General features: G+C 41.2%; 1 protein-coding gene across 1 annotated transcript; it reads left to right on the top strand.

Annotated features, from left to right (window-relative positions):
• Positions 1-567: 567 nt before the first annotated feature.
• DNAJC21 (DnaJ heat shock protein family (Hsp40) member C21) lies at positions 568-24,645 on the top strand. The gene is made up of 12 exons (XM_006199656.3): positions 568-877; positions 8,398-8,491; positions 9,700-9,823; positions 10,135-10,257; positions 10,643-10,947; positions 11,816-11,967; positions 13,945-14,032; positions 16,610-16,768; positions 17,178-17,220; positions 20,814-20,986; positions 23,721-23,796; positions 24,307-24,645. Exons 1-12 carry the CDS (start codon positions 781-783, stop codon positions 24,469-24,471), a joined length of 1,599 nt encoding a protein of 532 aa, XP_006199718.2. The 5' UTR covers positions 568-780; the 3' UTR covers positions 24,472-24,645.
• The last annotated feature ends 412 nt before the right edge of the window (positions 24,646-25,057 follow it).

Below are 25,057 nucleotides of genomic sequence, written 5' to 3'. Positions count from 1 at the left end.
ACATTTAGTACTGTGTTTTTTAAAGCGTGTTGATGCTTCCCTCTTAAATTGTTTCAGTTTAAGTCATCTTATTTTCTGTTATTTCTCATGCAAACTGGCCAGGATAAGCAATATTAGAGATCTCATTAAGTGGTAACTGAAGGTAACTGAAAAGAGTTTAAAACCTGGTTTCATCCAGCCGAATCCTGCCATTGATTAGTTAGGGAGGCTTGAGCAAACCACTTGACTGCTTCAAGCCTGAGTTTTCTCATCTGTAAAGGCAGGGCTCAAAATGAGAAGTTCTCTTCAAAACCTTACAAGATGTTTTCCAGAATCTTATCCCATCAGACTTCTATCTCAGCTCTCAGGTTGCCTGCCCATTTGGTGTCACCCTGACTGCCATCTGTACTCCTCACAATGATACCCACGAGGCCCCGCCCCTCCCGCCGCGGCCCCGCCTCCTCCCCGCCGCGGTGCCCCCCTCCTCCCCGCCGCGGCCCCGCCTCCCTCCCGCGCGGCTATTTCCGGAACAGAGCCCTCCCCCCGCCCATGCAGAGCCGCCGGCGCCGGCGCCGCCCCCTTCGCGCTGCCGCGTGCCGCAACCCGCGCCGCCTTTCGCCGCCGCGCGCCGCCGTCGCCCCGCGCCGCCGTCGCCGCCGCCGCGCTCGCTGGCTGGCCCGGTGCGGGCGCCGGGCTCCCGCCGCAGGAGAGGATCGTCCACGCCGCCACCACCACTTCGGCCCGGGCCCAGGTACCGGCCCCGCCCCGGGCCCCGGCCCGAGCCCCCCGCCCGGCCGGGCGATGAAGTGTCACTACGAGGCGCTGGGGGTGCGGCGCGACGCCAGCGAGGAGGAGCTCAAGAAGGCCTATCGGAAGCTGGCCCTGAAATGGCACCCGGGTAAGTACTCCGAACCGCTGCGGCCCCGGCAAAAGCCTCGGCCCTCCCGACCTTTCTCACCCCTCTCCCCGGAGGAACTCGGGGAACCCGGCTGTGCCCCGACCTACCGGCCCTGTAACTCCCCTCGCCCCTGGACACCGTGCCCGCGCCCCTCCCGGCGCCTGGCCAGGTGGCTCCTGCGCAGCCCTGGCGGCGAGCGTCCTCTGCACCCCTCGCCGGACGCAGCCCTCCACCCCTAGGCTTCAGTCAGCCCCGAGCACCCCATTCCTTCCCAAACGCACCCGGCTTCCCGCATTGCCACTGGATGGGGAAAGATAACCTCCCAGCGACTTCACCTGCTCCTCCCACCCCATCGCAGACAGCCCCGAGGAAGGAGGAGTCTCGCGCTCTTAACCCAGTCCTGCCTCCGGTTTGTCCCTTGTTTGAGTCCCCTACAGCTCGGCTTCGCCGAACTTTTCCTCGGCTACCCTTAACTTCATCAAGGGATCCCATCCACTTAAGTGTAATTAAGACAAAAGAGCAAGTAAAAATTCTTTTAAATAGCTGTACTTTCTTTCTTTCTCTTTTGGTAGGCCAAGTGACCCTGTACTTCGCTTCGGGAGTTCGGCAGATTAAGCGTTTTCATTAAGTGTCTTCCCTAGTGAAGTTTATGTGTTTACTTAGAAGTGTGCTTCCTTTGGGTGTTTTGTTTGGTTGTAGTCCAGGCCTGTGTGACTTTGGTGAAGTATTCTGATCATCTGGACAGGGAAACTAAGACAGTATTTGAATCTCAGCTTTTTGAGGTTTCTAAGGGGCTTTCATATTAGTACTAATCCATAAGCATGTTTATAGTCTCCAGTATATGTACCATCAGCACCCTGTGGATTCTGAAATGCTAAGACGGAGACCTCAGCGTCTTGCTTGGAAAACACTCCTTTACACACACATAAAGTTAAATATGAGTGCAAACAAAATAGCACGACATATACTAATTAGTAGTTGGATTAACAGAACAACTAATAAATGCGCCCAGGAATTCAGGGGAGGGGATTTTCACTACGGACTGAGAGGCAGTGAGGCTTCCCTTTGGCAGAAGAACCTGGACTTTAGGTGGGTCCTGGAGGAATGGAATTGGAAGAAGAGAATTTAACCGTATGGGAAAGAGCACCGTGGTGGACGACAGGTGGTCCAGGGGACAGTTTGACTGAAGACAGTGTTTATTGGAAGTCTGAAAATACGGTTTGAGAGAAGTGCCGAAGGAAGGGCACTGGGCCTAAAGTAGTTAATGGAAAGGGAAATAAAGGTATGAGTTTGTTGCTTAAAGTTACAATGATTACCAACCGAGGAACTGAAAAAAATCTGGTATATACTGAAACAGAAGAGGTAAATGAGCTAAATGTTCATCACAGCAGAAAGTCATTAGCTATATCCAAAATTAATAAATCCAAAAATCATTTAGAAGCATGTTTTTGAGTAATAGGGGTTACTGTTAGAAACGAGTTAGGAATTCTTTGACTCTCTGGGTGGGAAAGGGTGAGGAAGAGGATTAATGCTTGTGACCAAATGATATCATTTTGATGACCAAATTAAAACGTTTTTTGAGTGGTAGTTTGGGGTTAGATTGTAAAGGGCTTTGAATGTTAGGCTAAGGACTGTGAAATTTATTTTTCTAATAATGAAGAGTTGAGGCTGGTTTTATTAAGATATTTTGGGGAAAAACTATGAAGGCAGCTGCATGGATTGAGGAGGGATGGAGACAAAAGTCAGGTAGAGCCCACCGTGGGAAAGTAAGGGCTGAAATCAGGCTTGGGATCAGTGGGAGGAGTAAGGCCTGGGTTGAAGAGATGTTATAAAGGAAAATTACCAGATTTGGTGATTAATTGGAAACCAGTGCAGGGAAGAAAGGAAGTGTTCAAGTGTTGCTAAAATATCAGTTAACTACTTTGAAACCAAACGTGTTAGGAGCTAAATGTGTATAACTTCTTTGAATTTCATCAGAATTGATAGCATCCTAAACACCTTGGTTTGAAGATGCCTCTACATCTGAGGGATAAATACTCTCCCAGGAGACACTTGATTTTGATATACTTTGCTGGCTCATTAATTTAAGGCTGTCACTCAGCAAATGTTTCATTTCATTCTGTGTGCAATGTACTGCACTAGAAGTTTCCAAGGTTAACGTGGGTTGGGCTTCTAAGGCTAATATGTATCTCAAATAGAAAGGCTACCTAGTTTCATTGTTAAAAAAGAAAGAAATGATCTTTATTTCTTTTATTGAGGGACTGAGGATAATTTCCAGTAGAGTCAATAGCACTGCCTAGCGAGGTCGCTCCTTGTGAAAGTCAGGCTTTCAGTAATGCACCTGATGACTCTTCCCCGAAAGCTTTGCTGTGTGAATGGGACAAGAATGGTCCCTGCCTTGCTGGCCTGAGCTGTCTTCTGCAAGACACAGAGAGGAAACTAGGCAGTTTCAATCCGGTAAGACAGGGCTATGTGAGGGCAAACACAAGGTGCTTATGAACACAGGTACCAGCCTGGACTGGGTTTTTGTGTGGGTGGGATAGATGTGCATCCATGAAGAAGTGACATCTGAGTTGAGGCCAAAGGGGGAATGCAGGGAATGTAGGACGTGGGAGGCAAGAGGAAGCATGGCAGAGCCCAGGAACCAGAAAGAGGTGAGCCCAGCCAGGTCCTGAAGGTTGTGGTCAGCCGGATTAGGTAGACTGGATTTTAATTTAAGGGCTTTGAGAACCCATTGAAGAGCTGGAAGCAGGGGAAATGACAGGTTTGTGTTTTTCAAGTATTTCTCTGGCTATGACGGGGAGACTGAATTGATTAGTGGCAAGGCTGGAGGTGGGGAGACCAGCAAGTCCAGGGACACTGATGTCACCCAGGACGACGATAGGACCTGGGGGTGGAGACTCTGAGTCATGTGCCAAAATCCTCAGTGAGCAGGGGGAGTGGTTGGGAGGTCTGTGGACAGTGAAAAGGAGGGGAGGAAGGTGGGATGGCCAAAAGGTCTGCATCTGGACAGAATGCTGGTTTGTACTCAGGATGAGTAAGTGATTGGTGACCAGGAGGATGTCATTTCTACCACCGGACCTGTGAAAACTATAGCAGGAGGAGCCCAGGAGGCCTGCAGGGAAGTGGTGTTCTCAGGTAGCCTGGTCTCAGTCAAGGCAGGGCTTAAATGACATGATCCATGAAATGTTCTAGAAGGTACTGTGAAAAGATTTGGGAGAAATTGGAAGAGGGCGTGAGTGGATCAAGAGAAAAGTACGAAAGATAGTATAAGAATGTCTTTTAAACTCTAATGACTGGATTTGCAATACCTGTGGCTTTTGCATGTGGCTACTAATTAAGGTGGGCTTCCCATTTTTTGGGATTGATTTTTAGTTTATTACACTCAGGCTTTTTAGATCTCAGTTCAACCTCCTTGTCAACCAGGTATAGGCGTATTTAAGTGAAATAAAAAGCCATATGACAGATTGAAACAATTATGTAAAAAAGAAGTTTCAGTAAGAGATTAGATCTTACTTTCACATGGTACGTTGATGCATTTTATGTGTAAAGCTTTAGCTTTCTCCAGATTTCTTTGAGGGAGGAATGAAGTGGGAAGAAACAGTACGACAAAGTACAGCACAGATTAAAAGGTGAAGAAGAACCACCCACCTGCCACCCCGAGACAGTCACCTTTTCTTTGTTTCGTGGCAGAAGATCTTGTTACTGGCTTTTTCTGCCATTCTGATTGAATTTGAACTGTGGGGTTTTTTTGTTTGTTTGTTTATCTGACAAAACTGTTATTAATGATTTGATGAAGATATAGAAATAATGAGTTAGATTGTCACTTTGAAGGTGAATCGCGATTGTGTTCAGCTGCAGGTGACAGGAAGCTAACTATAGTGGCCAAACCAAATAGTCATTTTATTTTTCTAACAAGAAATCCAGAAGTGGCCCATCTTGGTCACTCCAGCTGCTTGATAAAGCCGTCAAAGACCTGCTTCATCATCCTGGCCATAAGGCGAGTCCTTACATCAAGTGTAAGCAGTTAAGCCTCAAAGAAGTTTGTTGCTGTCATGTCGAGGTGCAGAGAGGCAGGTGAGCCCCAGTGTAGCAGCTCTGCTCCGTGAGGTCCTTGGACTCTGCTCAGCACCTGTCACATGGGGCCTCCTCTTCTGAAATGGCAGCCCAGGATCCCAGGCAGCAGGGCGGAGGAGGAAAGGGTAAAGCAGGGACACAGTGTTTGCTGGTAGCCTTTTAAGGGAGAGTCTTAAAAGCCGCCATAGTACTTTTGTAGATTTTATTGACCAGCGCTTAGTCACATGGTCATGCCAAGCTTCAAAGGAGACTGGGAATGGAAACTTCATTTGGGGACCAGATGCCCCCATAAAATTAGGATTCCGTTGTTACTGGAAGAAGGGGATAAACTAGCAGTGTCTGCCTCAGTCTTCATAATCTGCCGGCAGGCAGTATATCCTGGGTTTGAGCAGGACACAAGGGATGAGCTAAGGGGAGATGAATATTTTTAACTGGGTACATTACCACTATTAACAGAGTTTTGTTAGGAAGAAGAGGAGGATAGATGTCGGGTATACAATTAGTAGTATATGTTACAGAGTGGTAGGCAAAATCTAAAATATGTAATTACAGTAGGATACTGGTGTCTTGTTCCTAGAACCCAGTCGCAGCAGGGCTGACACAGGGTGGAATTTGATAATATTTGTTGGAAATAGCAGAAGACCTAGCTACAGTGGGTTAAGTAAATTAAGAATTTATTTTTCTCAACCACAAGAAGTCCTGGAGGTGGTGCCTGTTGACATTGTTTCAGTGGCCAAGTAATGTCACTGTGAGGGTCTTGACTTTTCCTTCATAGTCTCAAGATGGCTACTGAGGCTCCAGCTGTCATGTCCACATACAAGACAAGAAGGAAGAGGAAAGAAGGAAAATACATCAATAGACGTCTGCTTTCATATCATTGGTCAGAACTGTGTCACATGCCCATTTCTAGCAGCAAAGGAGGCTGGATGAGCTAAAATACTTGCTTATTTTATAGCTTATCCAGCCTCCACAGTAAAGGCTATGAGAGAAAAAGGAGGGGGAGGTGTTGGATGATCTAATAACCTTTAGTGTCTGCTGCAGAATGGATTAAGTGTTGTATTTGAGTTAAAGTTTTGTTATATAGTCATTAATTAGCTTGTCAGTAATTAATATGAAAAATACTTGAAACTTCGCCAGCTGTGAATTCAGTATGACTTAATGTGTTGCTGTTGCTAAAGCTAATGTAATTAGCTATAGTGCATGGAAGTAGAGTGTTGAGGAGTTAATAAATGGCCCCTTGATCGTAGGCTTGTGTCTTGACTACATTTGAAGTAGAGGTATCATGGTGTGCGGTAAGAAAGGGGAGCTTTGGGCCAGAGAAGAGGTAGGCTAGAAGATGACCCACTGGCTGTCTTCAGATGGGCTGCTCTGTGGAAGGGGAGTCAGACCTGCATTGTACTACCTCACATACAGCTGGGCTCCTGTGATGGAGTGTTGTTGTTTTTACCCTTTTCAATTCCAAGGGACCATGATTCTAAAATACCTAGAGCTTTTTGTGTTAAAAGCATCTTAGCAAAAACAGCTGTATTGAGGAGATCATATTTATTTCCCTGTGGAAGGAGCACTGAAAACCTCTTTAAAAAAAAACCATTTGTGTTTTCCTTGAACAGTCTGTTTCAAGAGTTGTTACTTAGAGATATCTGATCGCTTTATAATTTTGACTGTGAAATATTTTGTAAATACACTTTTTTACTTTTTAAATAACAGAGTAAGATAATATGCAATGAATTTTATATAAATGATTTTCAAGTTGTTTGATATATTTCCTCTAGGTTTTGCTTGACTCAGTATAAAGTTGTCATTTTGGTTAAGCTGTGCAAACAAAAGTACCATGTGTAGCATTTTGAAACATTTTCTAAAACCGCTGTCTTGCTGCTGCTATTAATGCAGCATTGTGAGGAACTGTGCAAAGATATTTTTGTTACAAACCTGTGGACCTGTTGCAATACTTTTAAAATAAAAAGTTTTATCCCATGTTTGCTTGTTTTGTATAGATATTTCTCTTCTATATAATGCTTAAAATATTTTCTTATGTACTATACAGTTAATCCTATTTGCCATCATCTTGAACATGAAATGTGTATTTAGAATATTTATATAACTGTATAAAATAAAAAAGGAGTTATGTGGTCAGTGCATTGTTTTCTAAACTCATTTTGTTTTAAAAGTTAATGAAAGGCATATTAAAATTGAATAAAATATGAAATATGGCAAAAAAAAAAGAGCTGTACAAATTGCTACATTTGAGAAGGTGTTGTCAGTGTCAGTTTTTGAGCAGAAGGCCACTTGAAGGACTTGGAACGTTATAATGGTATCTGAAAAGAGGAGGTAGGGTGCCCCTGAAGGCCTTGTTTTAAGGCTGTTTCTGTCATATATTCTTGCCTCTTAGAAGGCAAGTATTGAGTTGTAGCTTAAGGAACATTGATATATTCCATAGTAGATTTAAGATATTTTACCTTCTGAGTGTATGAGTTATCTATTGCTGTGTAACAAATTGCCAAAAACTTAGGGCTTAAAATAAACAGCAAATATATTCACTGTATGGACTCACACAGTTTCTGAGGATGAGAATCAGAACAGTATAGCTGGGTGGTTAGGCTCAAGGTTCCTCACAGAGCTGAACCATCACTGTCTTCAAGCTCGCTCACATGGGCATGGCAGGCCTTGCTGCTTGTCAGCTGTGGACCAGAGGCCTCCGTTCTTCACCGTGGGGTGTCCTCCTGCTGTGGCGCCTGCTGCTCCCAGGGTGAGCCGGGAGAGAGCGGGCACCTAGGATGGAAACTGCAGTCTTACATAACGTAATCTTGGAAATAATGTCCTGTACCATCATCACTTCTGCCGCCTGCTTTTGATCACACAGACCAGCCCTAGTGACATGGGAGGGGACCCCACAAGGGTGTGAATGCCACGAGGTGAGGGCCTTGGGGCCATCTTGGAAGCTGGCTACCACTTTGAGGCAGAGATGCTCTCTGAATTCCACGGTTAAGGAAGCACAGCTATGGGGCAGTAGTGTATATTTTTAAAAATTTATGAGCTTTTGGGATGTGTTGATAAGAAAGAAAACCTTAAGGACAGCGGTAAAGACAGATCAAACACAGTCTAGCACTGCATAATAACAGCTTTTCTATAACTGACTTAATGTATATATTTCGATCCTTTTAGAAATAAAATGTGTACTACTCAAGAGTTTTCTGTTTGTGGATATCCAGATTGAGTGTTCAGTGATGCACTGAGGTTTAGGGAAAAACATGAAATTTCTGCTCAAGTTGACACTTATAGCAGATCTGATTATCAGCTGTCATCTGTTATCTCTGCTTTTCTCTGGTGGTTTTTCTTCGTTTAGTACACTCATCTATTTATGGAGGTTGTGATGAAAGAGGTCCCTTTTAGATTCTGTCCTCTACTTTCTGGATGACTGAATTTCTGTGCCCTTATTTTAACAGATAAAAATCTGGATAATGCCGCAGAAGCAGCTGAACAATTTAAACTAATCCAAGCAGCATATGATGTGTTGAGTGACCCTCAGGAGAGAGCATGGTGAGCATCACGCTGCCCCTCCCGGTGTGTCTTGGTGGAAGGAATTGTCAGTAGGGTTTTTAAAAAAAATTTTTTAAATATGTTAAATGGTTTTGGGTGTGTTCTGAAGCACCAGTCACCTGTTCACTATACAAAATGCAATATTTAGGTAGGAGGGTACCTTAGAGATGATTACTCCAACTCTGGCTTTATAGATGATGAAACAGGAAGTTTGGCAATATTAGATAGTTTTAATTTTGATACTTATGAAGTGACTTCTCATTAAGTAAGTTCTCTTTGATGCCTGACAAATTTACTGATGTCAGAAAAGGAAAAATGTTGACTTGTCCTTGAAAAAACTATTTTCATCAAGAATTGTAATATTTTCCCAAGAACTATTTTATATGAAGAATTTGAGTTAAGCTTCTCCATTATGACAGATACTTTAACTAATAATGACCTGATCGTTTAATACATTTCGACACAAACATTTCTACATTTGGAGTTCTGAGTTTCCAGATTCTTGATGAACTTTTGCTACAAAGGAATAGGCTTTAAGCCCTGACATAACTGTGTGAGATCCTGCTGTTACAAGGAGCAGGTGGGTGTTCAGATCAACCATGCGCATCTTCTGCGTGTTAGTCTACAGCATGGCTGGCCGACGAGAGAGAGAGGCTGTAAAGAAGATTCTTATTAAATTGTCTTTTACATGAAAATCAGAGAATCCTCAGTTTTTCTCCTCCTAAGAAATTTGGAGATCTGGCCTTAGAAATGCTTTTGCCTTCCTTTGGAAACTTTGAAAATTTTCCCTGCCTTTCTTTATCGTGGTACATGTTGGTAAATTTTCAGATCTCAAATGTGTAACTGGTCTGTGGACTAGATGACGTTCACTGCTGTCCCACTCAGTACAGTTTCTTCCCTGTGAAAGTGCAGCTCCTTTCTGGGAGAGTCGGGGCAGTTCCCTGGCTGATGAAACTTCCCTCTCCGTGCGGCCTAGTCCTGTGTAACGCCTGTGTTGTATTAGAGGTTGCAGTCATAGCTTTTTAATCAGCAGCCTGTGAAAGATGACTGAGTCTTTTCATATTGTTATTTTTCTTAAAATGTTTTGATTGTGGCTTGGCCACAATTAAAATGTGCAATAATGATCTTTTGGCTGTTTCAGAGTAAGGAGTTCTTTGGAATTCTCATTTATTCAGCCTTCCCTCTTGTTGCTAATTGTTTGTGTTTAGGTATGATAATCACAGAGAGGCTCTGCTTAAAGGTGGGCTTGACGGGGAATATCAAGATGACAGCTTAGACTTGCTTCACTATTTCACTGTGACCTGTTACTCTGGTTATGGAGATGATGAAAAGGTAAGACATGAACTCACTCATAATTTCCAATCAAATGCTTAAGTAAGACTCTCAAATACAAAGAGATTCTTAAAATTATTCTGTAATAGAAAGTGAAACAGTGTTCATTTTGAAAACTGAAAACCCATCGCCTTTGTGTTTAAACTGTCAGCGTGTGAAAACCACGAGTTGAAATTAAACGTTCTTGCAGGGACAGAGCTTGGGGCTGCAATTCTTCAACATCAGAGGTTTCCATGTTACATTTTAAACTCTTATTCTGTGATTAGACTACAGAAGTATTAAGACTTCGTGTTTCTGTTACTTTTTTTTAGGGCTTTTATACAGTGTATCGTAACGTTTTTGAAATGATTGCGAAGGAAGAGCTAGAATGTGCTTTAGAAGAGGATGTCGAGGACTTCCCAACTTTTGGAGACTCCCAGAGTGACTATGACACGGTAAAAGAAAACTGCGTTGCCACGTTGTGATTAGCATTCATCACTGTGTCGTTTCCCCCCTTTTCTTTATTTAAAAAAATGGATTCTAGATCTTGGTCCTATCCTGGGACTCTCCTCCTCTTTCTTCCTTCCTGGTCGCCTCCCCTATTTGCTTTTCCTTATTTATTGATCATGGTTCCATTCCACTAATTTCTTCATCAGATTTATTCTGAAGAGCGATTTATTTTGGAAAGCCTTCAGAGGGCTGTCTTCTTTGTTGATAAATGGTAATGTTCAATATATATTTGAAAAAAGGAGGTTAGATAGTTTGCAGCACCAGTATCTCTGCCTTACCAAAAAAACTAAATAAAAACCCCAGCAGTATGCCCATTTTCTCTGTCACTAGGTAGTCCATCCTTTCTACGCTTACTGGCAGAGTTTCTGCACTCAGAAGAACTTTGCTTGGAAAGAAGAATATGATACACGACAAGCTTCAAACCGCTGGGAGAAACGAGCCATGGAAAAAGAGAACAAAAAGATTCGAGACAAAGCAAGGAAAGAGAAGAACGAGCTTGTCCGCCAGCTGGTCGCTTTCATTCGTAAAAGAGATAAAAGAGTGCAGGCTCATCGGAAACTGGTGGAAGAACAGAACGCAGAGAAGGCGAGGAAGGCCGAGGAGATGAGGCGGCAGCAGAAGCTAAAGCAGGCCAGGTATGGGGTGCACGGCTGGGCCCTGCCCTGACGGGGTGTGCGTCCCAGGGAGCATCAGTGAGTACCTGGCGTGGGGGCTTCAGGTCTCATCCTGGCTCCATCCTTCTGTTTTACATCCTGGCATTGGATGAGACCTTCATCTACTATGAAAAGATTTTTCTTTTGACTTGGGTGTTTTCTTTCAGAGGCTTTTTATACTTGAGATTCTTTACAGACTCTTCTAACATTTAATAATAACTAATGTTAATTGAACTCTTACTCTGTACAAGGCCCTGTTCTGAGTGCCTTTCTCACAGTAATCTGTGAAGCAAGTTCTGGTTTTTATCCTCTTTCTTTTGAGGAAATGAGGCAGACAGGCCCGGGGTCACATAGCTAGTAAACTGCAGAAGTGGAAACTGGACCCAAGAAGTCAGTCCAGCACCCTGTAGTACTCCACTTTGTCAGTGTACTCTTAGATACTTAGTTCATCTTAGTGCCTTTAAAGTATTGTTGTTGTGAGTCACTGTAAAAGCATTGTGTCCAGAGCATTACAGCATTCTTTAAAAAAAACTGTTCACTTCTTGAGAATTCTGCCCACCTCATCTTTGGAATATTAGCACTTTACTTGATACATATGATTTTAAACCACCTGAAGACTTTTTAATAAGTTACTGAGAGTTATATGTTTGGAAACTCATTATCTAGTGGAGCAATTAAAATCAGCCACAGAACAAATAACAGATTTAAGTGACTTTGCCCATTTCAACCAAGCACAGGTTTTAAGTTTGTAAGCACTGACAATGTGTGAGGAAGAAGCTCTCTAGGGGATGGATTTTTAAGTCCCAAAAGTAAATAAAACAAATACAGAGACTGTGCTGTGTGTGTCTAGACTGGCCGAGCAGTACAAAGAGCAGAGCTGGATGACCGTGGCCGATCTGGAGAAGGAGCTCAAGGAGATGGAGGCGCAGTATGAAAAGGAGTTTGGAGATGGATCAGGTGAAGACGAAATGGAAGAACATGAGCTCAAAGATGGACTGGATGGTAATTTCTTCCATTCCTTAAGAAACTGTAGAAAATAAATGTGTTTTGTGAGCAAGAGTTGTTCACTCACGGTGCTTACAGGAAACTTTAAAGGGCTCAGGTGAGAGACAACAAGGAATGGGAGAGGGTGAAAACCTGGAGATCACCTAGGTTCCAGCCGATTGTTGCCAGTCTCACGTTTGTTTTGTTCGTTTGCTTGTTTTTTAAGTGAAGCTGGAAATCTGGATTTTTATATGCAGTCTCCCAACTTTTAAATATAGCAGATAATTGAAATGAAAAACAATTTTGCATGGCCAAACAAAAGTAGTCTGTAGAAGTAGTAAGATTGCAGTAATTTCATTAACAGATTCTTTTCAGGCCATGTTTTAAACCATTTGTGCTTCTGGCTGCATGAATATATTGAGAAGTGGGCATGTTGTCAGGTGTAACCGGTTATTATTTAAAAATACAGTTCTGCAGTAGGTCAAGTTTTAATAGCAACTCTTTCCAGAAAAGCTGATACTGTGCAGGAGTCTATGTGGTATATATAAATTCTTCCTCTCATTTCTGACTTGTAGAGGGGCTCCTCTTGGTGTACCGGGCTGTGTCTTTCCTCTGCCTCTATCACTAGAGCACAGGCATGTGACTACCTGAACAGGCGAGGACTGGGCATTATTGAGGAGAGCAATACACCAGTTTCCCCCGCTGTCTCTTGCTGTTCCATGAGAAATAGAATTAAATGATCTAAACATAATTTAATCAATTTTACCTTATCAACAAATGTGGTTTTTCAGACGAATAGCCCAAATGATAGAATAACAAACTTTTATTTTTTCCAGATGATTAGGAAATGAAATGTTGTATTAATGAATTAGAAGTAGTATGTGTGAAGGTGCTTTGAAAATTATAAAGTGCTGTATAAACATGAGGTGGCATAATTATGTAGTTTTACAATTTATAAGGTGCTTTTACGTACAAGATCTTGTACAATCCTTACACAATGCTTCTTAAATGTGGGTTTTTGCTCATATAGTCATCCCCATCTTACTGATGAAGAAACTAAGACTCTGAGAAGTTATGGGAGATGTCTGAGAATGTGTGAGAGCGTTTTAGATCCAGGTTTTGACTTCAAATCCAGCATTCTGTATTAACTGTTTAATCAAACTATTTGAAAGTATACAAATAATTGGAAAATAATGTCTTATACTAAATTGGATGTATTTTGATCATTTATGATTTCAGATGAGAATGTTCCTCAGAATTGTATTACCATTACTTATTATTAGAAAAAAATGTAGAATATAGAAGAAATGCCTTGGGATCTTTATTGATCCATAATAAATTCCCAGTGGCAATCAGTTTGTTCATTTCGTGTAGAGGTAGAATGTGGGATTATGCAAGGACTTTCAGTTGAGCTTTTTAGTTGTTAAGATTTTATAGTCTATGTTGATAATTATTTCATTGTAATAAAGCTTCAGGCTTATAAAAAGTCTGTAAAGGCAATTTTAAACTTTACATGTAATATGCTATTTTATGACCTTTCTAATGATGGAATGTTATAAGCTAAGTTTATTTAAGCATTTAAAAGTAGAACAAATTATAAATGTGTTTACACCAAATCTTGTTCGAGTAAACTAAAAAACCTTTGTTGGAAAAAACTACTTTGTAGTGGAACTGTGAAAGTGACGTTTGAGTTTTTGAACTGGGCTCACACCCCGGACTCTGAGAATGTTTTGAGTCTTTTTCTAAGCAGACTTGTGAAAATACGTGAAAAGTAAAGTGATCTGTTTAGATGCCTTCCATTGTAAGTCAGTGCTGCTTTTAAAGGCCAACTCAAATCCTGATAACATTGGGGTTTTTTGGGTGAGGAAATAACAAAAATTTTAGTTTCTAATTTATGTGCAATTTTTGATCCTTACTAGGGAGATGTAACTGGTTACCATGTTTAGATTTATGTTCTAATCAGACAGGATTCTGATTGTAGCTTCCATCTCGTAGGTAAAGAGAGTGATGAGGGAGAGGACACAGAGCTTTACGATGACCTGTACTGCCCAGCGTGTGATAAATCTTTCAAGACGGAAAAGGCGTAAGTTTAATATCTCTGAACTCACCTCTTCTTTTGAGGCAAAGTGTAACACTTCTAAAGTTCTGAAAGAAATGAAGGAAGGAAGGAAGGAGGAAGGAAGGAAGGAAGGAAAGAAGAAAGAAAGAAAGAAAGGCTTGTAGCAGTTGGTCCCTAGCCCTCACATGTCATCTTGGGGGAATAGCTTCCCAGCAGGGGAGAGAGAAGGATCTGTACCAGCAGCAAAACCTGTCGTGCTGATCTTCATTCATGCAATGTTCCTGTGTAATAGCTGCTTTTTAAACGTGCACGCTGTCTCCAGAAAGAACTGTTACTTGTTTTGGTGAGGAAGGCAGAGTCACACCGGCAGGGAGGCTAAACCAGTGCTAGCTGGTCATCTCTCTCCGCTGCTGGGGGCAAGCTCACTGCCAGCTGTCGCGCTCCCGTGCAGGCTGCTGCCGCCCACCCGAGAACGTCACACCTGCCCTGCCTGCAGTGACCACAGGGGAAGCATTAAAAAGGATACTGTCATAAAGTGGTGGTGGGGGGGGCGGGATACAAGAGAGAATGAGAGTAGAGTTAGCAAGGGAAGAGGGAGCAGGACACGTGCAGTAAAGAACAGGAGATGAAAGGGTGAAATGGGCTGTGGAGTCCTAAGTGGTGTTACTGTGTAATCCGGGGAAGGCGGCGGGGCAGCGGGAGAGGTGGTGCGAGGCAGGCAGGTGAGAAACAAGCAAGGAGATGGAGCAACAGTGGAGGAGCTTTTTAAAATTATTTTTTATTTGGAAATAATGTCAAACTTACAGACAGGCTGCATGAATAGAATATAGAGGTCCACTTGTTGCTCTCATTTTGCCCCATTTGTGTACACTCATTCTCATGCACAGATAAGATTCTTCTGGAACAGTCTAAGAGTAAGTTACATACATAATGCTCCTTTACCTCTAAACACTGCAGTGTGCATTCCTTAAGAATCAGGACTTTCTCTTACATAATCACAGTGCAGCTGTCACTTGCGGAAATGTGTAGCATTGATACGGTGCTTTTATTCCAGTTACTGCCCTTCATTCACTTTTGTCAGTCAGTCCCTTGTTAATGTCCTACGTGGCATTTTCCACCACTTCAATACAGGATCTAGTCTGGAATCATGTACTGTGTTTATTTATTTAATCTCATTTAATCTGGACCAGTTCCCTTGTCTTTGCCGCTGACATTTTGGAAGAATACTGACCTTTAAAATTTTTTTTAATAGAATATGTCTCATTTTGGGTTTGTCCGTTTCCTCGTGGTTAGATTCAGGTTGTGTGTTCCTTGCTGGAATACTGTATAAACACGTGTTGCTCTTGAGATTTCATATCTGGAGGCACAGACGTCTGTCTGCCCCTCACTGGTGGTGATCGTTTTGATCATCCAAGTCAAGGTGTTATCTTAATTTTTCCACTGTACAGTTAGTATTTTTTTCCTTGCAACATGTTTAATGTGTGGGGAGACGCTTTAAAGCCATGCAGATATCTTGGTCTTCATCAAAATTTCCTTCCTAGATTTAGTATCCATAGATGATTTCAGCTTGTACCAGTCTTCACTGAAATTGTCTGAAAATGTGGCTTTTCTGGTGCCAGAGCTCCGACATCACTCACTGGTCATCAGTTGGCCTCTGCTGTTCACAGGAGCGTTTATCTACCTGTTGTCAGTGCGAATTTATGAATCTCTTTTCTGTGTTTTATAATTCATTGTTGCCCTTCTCGTGCTCAGAGTTTTCCAGACATGGTTAGTGAGAATGAGAATTCCTTGATCCTGGCTCCTGTGTCCTTTTGTTATAATTACTTACTTTCTGCCATAAGATGTTCCAATTTCTCCAAGGAGCCTTGGCCTTAGGGAGAATTTTAGTAGAAGGAGGAGTAGTAATCCCAACTAGAAAACCCAGACCTGAGCAGGATGAGACAAAGGGGACAGAGACACACGTTTCCTGCTTTCTCGTGTATCTAACCCTCAAAGCTGAACTGTTGTCAGCTCTGTTCTGTGAGGTGTTAATTAGTTGCCCATGGGGACACTGCTGATGGAGTTTTAGACAGAGGGTAGAGATGTGTCTGAATTCACATTTAGGGTGGCGGGAGTGAGAAGGGAGACCCCTCTTGAAAAAAGCAAAAGGAAGTAAACTCCCCTTGTGCTTCAAGGCCCCAGCTCACCAGTTCTCAGATCCAAGGGGTCTTCTTCCTTTTAATGCTAGGATCTTGTCTTGTGATTTCCCAGGGAGCAAATACTCAGTGAATTAAGAGGAAACAGTGGGGAAGACTTGAATTCTAAGAATTGGAAAAGAAAGATAATAGAGAATTTGACCAAAAAAAAGGAAGAAAATACGGAGATGAAAGGACAGAAGAAGTGGAGAGTGCTGGGGTACAGGAAGGAGCACAGTCATGGGCTTCCGCTGCACGTGATGCTGCAGAAATCCCAACAGGGTTCTGGGCCGCCCCGTAGTGTCACTAACGTTTTGCTTAGTTAATGGGAAAAAGTTCATTTTAGCTTAGCTGCACTCACCCAGCAACATAGTTGGACACGTGAATTAATCCCATTGCAGCTGCTCACACCAGCTTGTCCTTTCAGCTTGAGGAATCACGAGAAATCGAAGAAGCACCGGGAGATGGTTGCCCTGTTAAAACAACAGTTGGAGGAGGAGGAAGCAAATTTTTCAGGACCTCAAACCGATGAAAATAGTCTGAATGCCAATTCGGAGGAAGAAATGGAGGATGCACTAAAACAAAAGTACTTCCAAAAATGTCTCTAGACCTGTTTAGCACATTCAGAGATTTCATTTAAATGCTCTGTTATCTCAGAGAAGCTCTTCTGTTATGTTAATATTGTCTGCATTTCTTCTAATTAAGGGAACTTTATAGTATTGAAGGGAGTAAAGAGATAATGTCAAATACGGTTTTTACAGAATATATTATGCCTGTATTAAAAGCCGTTTTTCACCTGGGTAACAGACATGTTAATTACTACTAACTGAGCCAGTTATATTTTTCTAAAGTGATAATGTGGATACTTTCCTTTTCTTTTAATGCTTTATGGAATTACTATTTTTTAATATTTTACTTCTCTTTTATCACTAATATTTCAGTATTTTTTTCTTTTTACTTAGGTGTTTGACATTTTGATTTATATTTGTTCTTAGGCTTTCTAAAAAACAGAAGAAGAAGAAACAGAAACCAGCACAGGTACGTTGGGAAAGTTTTATTAACATTCAGTATCAAGTATAAAGTTGGATGCTCCTGTTTATTCAGTATAATCTGTATTAAGGAGAGGGACTTTTGCTCCCTAATTTCATGTTGATTGTAAAACAGATTACAGTGAGTTGAAAATATTCTGGTCTTTCAGTGCTTTACCCTGTTATTTGTATGTGGCTGATTTACCTAATTACTATTGTCTGTGTGTTTAAAAATTTTGTATGTGGAATTCCCATAATACAAACTAGCTGAGGGCCCATATTTAAAAAAAAGAATCTGGATGCATGTGATGACAAGATTGTCAAGATTTCTTGATGAAATCAAGACAACAATTAAAATCAGATATAAAACTTTGGGGATTGCTCGTTGTGTATCCAAGTTTATTCTGCCAGTCACATAAATGAAATTTTGGAAAAGGAACATTTGTTTAGAAGCTTGTAATGATTGTGATTCTTGAAAAATACGTTTATATTACTCAGAAATTTAAGTAGTTTAAATATTTCACATGGGGGTTCAAATTTAATTTCTATCTTAAGAATTATTTTTAAATGTAAAGTTTTATGTTGCTACATGTGTAACACAATCTTTAGGATTTTTTTAACCTATAAAACAAAATGAGCTTGTCCATTTTACTAAGGATATTTGGTGGTTCTACAGGGAATGGAATTGATTTCTGCCCTATTTTAATAATTTAATCTCAGTTTATTAGATTAAGTATTAAATGCTAAGTGTACTGGTTTTTAATTGAAATGTTTTTAAGAAAACTTAGGTAACACTAATAATTTTTCATAAAACTTTAGGTTTGACTTATTTATGCAAATGGTTATAATATACTAGATAATTTTTATCTGTTTCAATTCCAAAAATGATCCATGACACATGACACTATTAAAACTGTGACTGGAACTTTCTGCCTCAACTGTAAGACCACATAGCAAATTGTATGTTCCTTTTATAAAATGACTCATAGCACCTTCCACCCAGAGACTCTCCAGTCATTAGTTTAGAACACATTCTCTTTTCTGTGTGCGCCGGAACCACCAGGATGAAGACAAAATAGAACGGAGAGGGTTCTATACCTAACCCAGCCCATCTCATCTCAGTCATGCAGGATAGGCCCCAAGATGGCAACAGCAAACACATGTGTTTGTCTTTCTTACCAGTGAAAATGCTGCAGTTTACCAGCCCATTCTTCCCCTCCAGAACCATATGTGTTCCTTGATGATGCCTCTTCTTTATGGTTTCTGATTATATCAGGAGGAAAGCCCCACTTCAGACCTAGGGTTACATAGCACTTTTCCTGACATTTTCTAGGCTGTCTTTGAAGGGGACGGTAGTGTGAAGACATGTACGAGTAGATTAAAGAGCAGGAAGCAGCAGATACCGAGAGCCGTGAAACTTCAGGCTGGGAGTTGTTTGTATTGTCAAAAAAAAATTACATTAAACCAACAAAGATCGTGAAAGGAAACCCAAAAAACTAAAATTGAGGGTAAACAAACAAAACACACTGGCTGACAGCAAGGAAGAATTAATCCCAGAAACTTTTGAACGTAGTATTCTGAACAACATCCATGCGACATACTCTAAAGACAAAATTAACTGCAAAAGAAAAAATCTTGAACTTAGTAGATATTTTGGTGATATTGGAGTAGTATTTCTGAAACTGTTCTATATGTATTGTAAGCTAGAGCAAATGAATAGATCTATTAGCGTTTTGGGGAACCAGATTCTCTGGTGGGAGAAAGGAAATACAGACTAGATTGAGGGAAAGAGGGAAAACACTGATGTTGGGTGGAATTGGAGGTATCAGTCTGAGCTCATAATATAAAAAAATAAATAATATATGCATGAGCAAAGTACACTGAGGGCCTGGAAGCAAATGAGCATCTTTGTTTCTAAATCTCCTTCCCTGGGAAAAGGAGGCAGGGTTTGGTCCTTGGAGAAATGGCTGATTCTAGGGCTGAGGCAGGAAAGGTACAAGATGAGCCCGGATTATCTATGCCAGAAATTAAGGGAGTAATTCAAAAATTGATGGGGTTAAGTCAGAAGTACCCAGGAGTCAGCCTAGGGGCTTGTCAAATATGGGAAAGTTTGAATCATCAGGAAGAATAGTGATGATAGAGTTTTACGCATTGACTTTATTAAAAAAAAAGTATCTATATTGAGCCTAAAAAAAGAGAGAGTTGGAGAAAGGAGGCAGACAGAAAAGCTTCATTACAAAAATGTGGATTACTACAAAAGCAAGTGACTGGACTGACAGAAGCAGAAAAATCACTGTTCTGCATCCACCAATGTAATAACTAGTTCCCGTGAGGATCATCAGTAGATGCCAGGTCCATTGGGTAAACAGTTATTAGGGAACTGGATATTGACACAATTTCAGAGTATCACTCTGTACATTACTTATTAGTTAAAAAAGGAGAAAGTTACTTTATAGTAGAAAAATTTGGCAGTACCATCCTAACCAAATGATGAGACTTTAATCACTGAAAAGTGGGCCCTGACATTTTGTTTCCTGATAAAACGCACTGAGAAGGACACAGCATTATCTTTACAGTATTCCTGCTTAGAAATGTTTAATCTGCATCTAATTGCAAGGAAACAGTCAGACAAAGCCAAACTCTGGGACATTCTACAAAACCACCATCAAATTGTCAGTATCATGAAAGACAAAAAAATGGAGGAGTACTGTTCTGAAATAAAGGAGATAAGAGAGATACGACAGCTAAATGCAACGTGTGATGCTTGGTTATATCCACTGTCGGGGTTACAAAAAAGGACATTATTGGAACATGAATATGGATTGTGTAACAATAATGTCAGTGTTAAATTCTTGAGCACGAAGAGGGTATTGCGGATCTGTGGGAGAATGTTTCTGTTCTCAGGAGATGCAATATCTGCCTGCCGCTTACTGTCAGCTCGTGGTGGGGAGTGTTGTGCAGAGAGAGGGCAGGAAGGAAGAAGAGAGGGAGAAGCAGGTGTGGCAAAATGTTACCCCAAACGGAAACAAACCAGTTGCACGTAGTGAAGATGTGTTTGCCAGGTGTTTTTTCTTTCATAATGCCTGTTGTTGTTTCTTTTATGTCTGTTGTTGTGTTGTTTTTCCTGACTACGAAATAGTTGCTCATTGCAGATCCTCTGGAAAATATGGAAGAATATAATAAATACCATCCCTAATTTCACTTCTGGATATTACTTAATGTTGAATTAAATTGTAATCAGATGTTATATATCATTTTCTCTCCTCCATTTTTGCTGATATGTTGTATTTTTCCACATATTTCAATCAATATCTTTGGAAACATGATTTTTAGGGAGTTTTATAATTTCTCTTCATATATCCAACCATTCATTTACTGAATATTGGGATTGTTTCCAGTGTTCCCCCAATTTAATATTTCTGCAGTGGATATTCATGTTCTTAAATTATTCCCTGCCTGTCCTTTTTGTTTCCTGAGGATACCCTCCTACCAGAGTGTGCAGGACATCACCATTGTTTATTACAGCTATTTGGCAACAGAACATAAGAAGCCAGTATTACTAGGATATTTATTTTGTAATGGCATGTATGTTTTCTTACCTAGAGTTATGATGATAATTTTAATGAAAATGGAACTGGAGAAGGAGTAAAGATTGATTTGGAAGATAACAAACTAAATCAGGACAGTGCCAAAGAATTGGGAGATGGTCCCCAAGAAAATGTGGCTCTCACAGAGACTGTCAAACTATGTGATGACACCAAAAGTGAAGCGAAAAGGTAAGTCAGTCGCGTGCTGTTTCCTGTTTACTTAATACTGGTGGTGAGGATGGCTCTTCGTGTAGTGAATAAAGCCTCCTTTCCCATGACTGACACCATGAGTTAGATGCACCTGTGACTTACGTAACATACATGCATCTGCAGAGGACAGTGTTGGAGGGAGAATGCTGGATGACGTGCTCACAGACGTTTCAGCAGTGCGACCCAAAGCGGAAAGAAGTCGCTCGGACCCGTTCTTGTTCCCCTCATCGTGCTGACATTCTTGTTTTGCTCTGGATCAGTAATCCTTGCCCTCAGCTGAGATCAAGGCTGCTGATGAGGCCATGCCCCACTCGCCTGAGCATCACTAACCGAACCTCCGTGCTCGGGCCAGTCCTCCTGTGTCAGCCCCAGTGCGGTCATCAGGGTGCATGTGTGCAGCTTGGGGCCCTACTGCTCGAAGGGGCCCTGGAGTCCTGGAGCTGCATGTGCCACCACCGTTGGCCGGGGGAGGGTCTCGCTCAGGGGAGGCGGCATTCTTTTCCCCTGCCTTCCTCTCCTGGTCTGGCTCTTTGCCCCCAGCCTCCTCTGTTCCTCTAGAGCAGAATGGTTTCCTACTCCTTGAGGAAAGATCTAAACAGTAGGTGGTCTAAGGGTTCCTGTCACAGGACTATGAAAAAAGAGTTCAAATGACAGAGTAAGGTGCGAGCCTGAGTTGAAAATGCCCAGCACTGGAGCAGCAGTGAGGGGTGGCGGCATTTAGGTGGCATAAATGAGGGAAGAGACGCCATGGAGGCCCGGAGGAGGCCTGCGGCTATAGGAAAGTGAGGACAAGGACCTCCACAAACTGGCCATGTGGAGGCCTTGAAGCCTGGAGAGTGGAAGGCTGGAAGGGGAAGTTACACACTACTCTGCTGCTCGCTGTGTGTTCCCAGTTTACACATGAGGAAACTGAGTCTCAGGTTAAATGACTTGCTCCAGAACCAAAGCTGTCACTTAATCCCATCTGCCTGACTACTTGAAGGACCCAGCTCAGCTCATTCTATGTAGCCCCAGTGTCCTGCACAGGCCTCTTGGGGGCTTCTTGGGTACATGAGGGGTGGGCTGAAAAGTGGGTCTCCAGGCCCTTGACCATCTCCTTCATCTAGAGCTAAAAAGGTTTTCATTCATTAGTCATCTTCCCTCGGCGTGGGAGTGTATTTGGGGAAGAAAAAGGGTTCTCACTGCTCACAGTCAAACACTGGCTACCATTGATAAAGTCCAGCTTTCTCATTTTACTGATGTGAGGAAAAGAACCAGAACTCAAGTGACCTCTTCGCTGCTGAGGAGTGGCAGGCTGGGGTCGACACCCCTCCCAGGTGTCCTGATGCCCCGGCCTTTCTGCCTTCTCTGAGCGCATGGACACCAGCCACCTAGTGAGAGGCTCTTCCTTAAAAAGTGTGTGTATGTGCAGGGTACAGTTTTTTTTTTTTAAATTGAAGTAGAGTTGATGTATGATGCTATTTTAGTTTCAAGGGTATAACATAGCAGTTCAACTTTTATTTACATTACTCATCAATCAGAATAAGTTTAGTAACTGTCTTTCTCTGTACAAAGTTACTGCAGGATTATGGGTATATTCCTATGCTGTACGTTACACCCTCTCTAGAGTTCTTTTTAAAAATAAGGGCTTAGATGATAACTTCAGAGATAGAGCTGCTGTCTTTCATAATATGGTAAATTGTTCTCTGGGAATATTATCCTAAATTTTCTTGGATATATTTGTGGCACAACTGTGATGATATTTTATAAGTTAGTAAATGTTAATTTGTTGCCTTTTATGCCGTTGTGTCCTTTTCTTGTTTCTTTCAAAGCTGGCTGAACCCTGGCGTAATGTTGTAGTCAGCATCCTTAAATGTAGAGGCCGCGTAACTGAAAGCAAACTCTGGGGTCCTGCTTGAAGAGAAGCACCCTCACGAGGCGCTTGGCCACATTGTGACTTGTTGGTTGTAACCCATCCCATCTGTTCTGCAGATGTAGTTGCACTCAGATTTTACCCTGAAAATTTGGTTAGCACAAATGAGAAGTATGAAGTGACAAAGGAAAATGAAAATTCATACAGAAGATTAAGGAGAGGAATGTTCTGGTGTTAAAGCAGAATAGGAGGCAACTGCCTGTGCTGGCTGACAGTTTCTGGGTTAAAGAATATGGGGGAAAAACCTGCCAGATCAGCAGGAAGGACATAATCTTCTAATGTAGGAAAATACTTTACATTGGACAAATTTAATTTTATGAAAAACACATTATAGTGTCTTTAGTTTTCTCCTTTCACTGTGGAACTGTTGAAATGTTTGTCAGAAAAGGTTCAGCGAACTGCCTTTGGGGAACCACAGTTCATGTGGATTATTTGTGAGTGTTGCTGGGTGGCTCTCAAGATGGTTTGCATCAGTAAATGGAGCATTAAGTGCTTTGCTTTTTATGAAAATACACTGTATTAAAGTTCAGAGATATTTTAGGAGTCTTATTTTTGCTTGTGTTTTCACTGTTTTAAATAAATTCCTGAATTTTTGTGTTAAATTTGGTATCTAATGTGATCTCTAAAGTTACTTTCTAAAGCTCTTCATTTATGATATGAAAATGTATTAACTTGGCCATTAAAATGAATGGATTAGCCTTTAAAATGCATGTTACTCTTTTGAGTCTTCTTGGGAGCAAGATGACAGTTAAGAGGTGCATTATTATTGGATTATGCTGAATTCTTTTATTTATTTTCCAGTGTTCCTAAACCCAAAGGAAAGAAAGCCAAAGATGTGAAAAAATCTGTCAAAGTACATGCTGAACCACAGACAGTGGTAGGTCAAAATTATATTGACAGCTCTTCAGTGGACCTTGTGGTTTAAGCACTGTAATCTGAATTCTTAATTCTAATTCTAAAGATGTGTGTGTTTGGTGAGCCCTTCTGCACCTGCTCCATAGGTGCAGATCCATCAGCGGTTTTCCTTGAAAACAGAATTTATATATGTGCCACTGATATTTGTTTTCTTTAAAGTAAAAAGAAGCATATTGGACATATGCGATTGTACCAGAATATTTACTACTCTGTTTTCCATTACTCTGAAATCCAAAGCCTTGTCCATGTGGTACAAGCTCTTGAATGTCTCAGGACCTTTAAGGTGATGATGTTGGTTAATGACACTAGGCTTCCAAGAACAGCTGCCTCTGTTGAGCCTGTCTTGGTAGCTGTCCATTTTGTTGAAAGGTCTTTATTTTGCAATTATTTGATATTTAATCTCAACATAAGAACACCTCTATCAAATAATAATACTTGTTCTTATTTATGATTTTTTTTTTTCCCTTCTCAGAGTGATGTTCTTATCAGCTGCACAACCTGCCATAGTGAATTCCCGTCCCGGAATAAGCTTTTTGACCATCTAAAGGCCACAGGTCATGCAAGAGCACCTTCATCATCTTCTTTAAACAGTGTAACCAGTAGCAGAAGCAAGAAAGACAAACGTAAAAACAGATAGAAATTCTGCCAGTGGTTTTTCTTTTTGATTGTCTCTAAATTTTGAAACCAAAAACCGAACTGAAATCATCTAAAGAGTTAAAATTTCAGTGATCTGCAATTTACTGCATTGTGGAAGATTATTTTTTATCTTGTAAAACATTTTTTTTGTTTAATATATATTTTTTAAACATTTCATTAGTGATTGAATTCTACTTTTGCCATCTGAATTGACTTGAATGTCTCAAACAGGTAAATATTGTAAAGTATGCATTCTTGATTCTGTTGCCTCACGTGGACAGAAATGTACAGGGAGAATTAAATTATTTTAACACATACAAAAGCTCCTTTCTGTTTTATTTTGTCAATTTCACTTTATTTTTATATGATTCAGTGCTTTTATGTTTTATTATGCTTCATGGTCTGTTGAAGACTCAGAATGTTTTAAAATTGTCATAGATTTTTTTTCCCACCTGATAGCATGACTCCAGTTCTGATTTTAAAATTATTTCTAAATAACCTATTGTTGATTACTGCATTTTTTTTCCCCTCAAGGACAATGATAGGTAGGAACTAGGTGAACATACATGGTTGTGTTTCAAGAATAG

Source organism: Vicugna pacos, chromosome 3 (assembly GCF_048564905.1).
Source record: "Vicugna pacos chromosome 3, VicPac4, whole genome shotgun sequence".
NCBI classification, from domain to species: Eukaryota; Metazoa; Chordata; class Mammalia; order Artiodactyla; family Camelidae; genus Vicugna; species Vicugna pacos.
Note: the sequence above shows the minus strand (reverse complement) of the source record. Positions and strands in the feature narration are given on the sequence as shown.

Excerpts from the sequence above, each read along its gene's own strand:
- DNAJC21 (XM_006199656.3), top strand. The coding sequence starts at position 781 with ATGAAGTGTCACTACGAGGCGCTGGGGGTGCGGCGCGACGCCAGCGAG. Across the intron at positions 10,948-11,815 it reads CAGAAGCTAAAGCAGGCCAG|ACTGGCCGAGCAGTACAAAG; the intron begins GTATGGGGTGCA and ends GTGTGTGTCTAG. Across the intron at positions 20,987-23,720 it reads ACCAAAAGTGAAGCGAAAAG|TGTTCCTAAACCCAAAGGAA; the intron begins GTAAGTCAGTCG and ends TTTATTTTCCAG.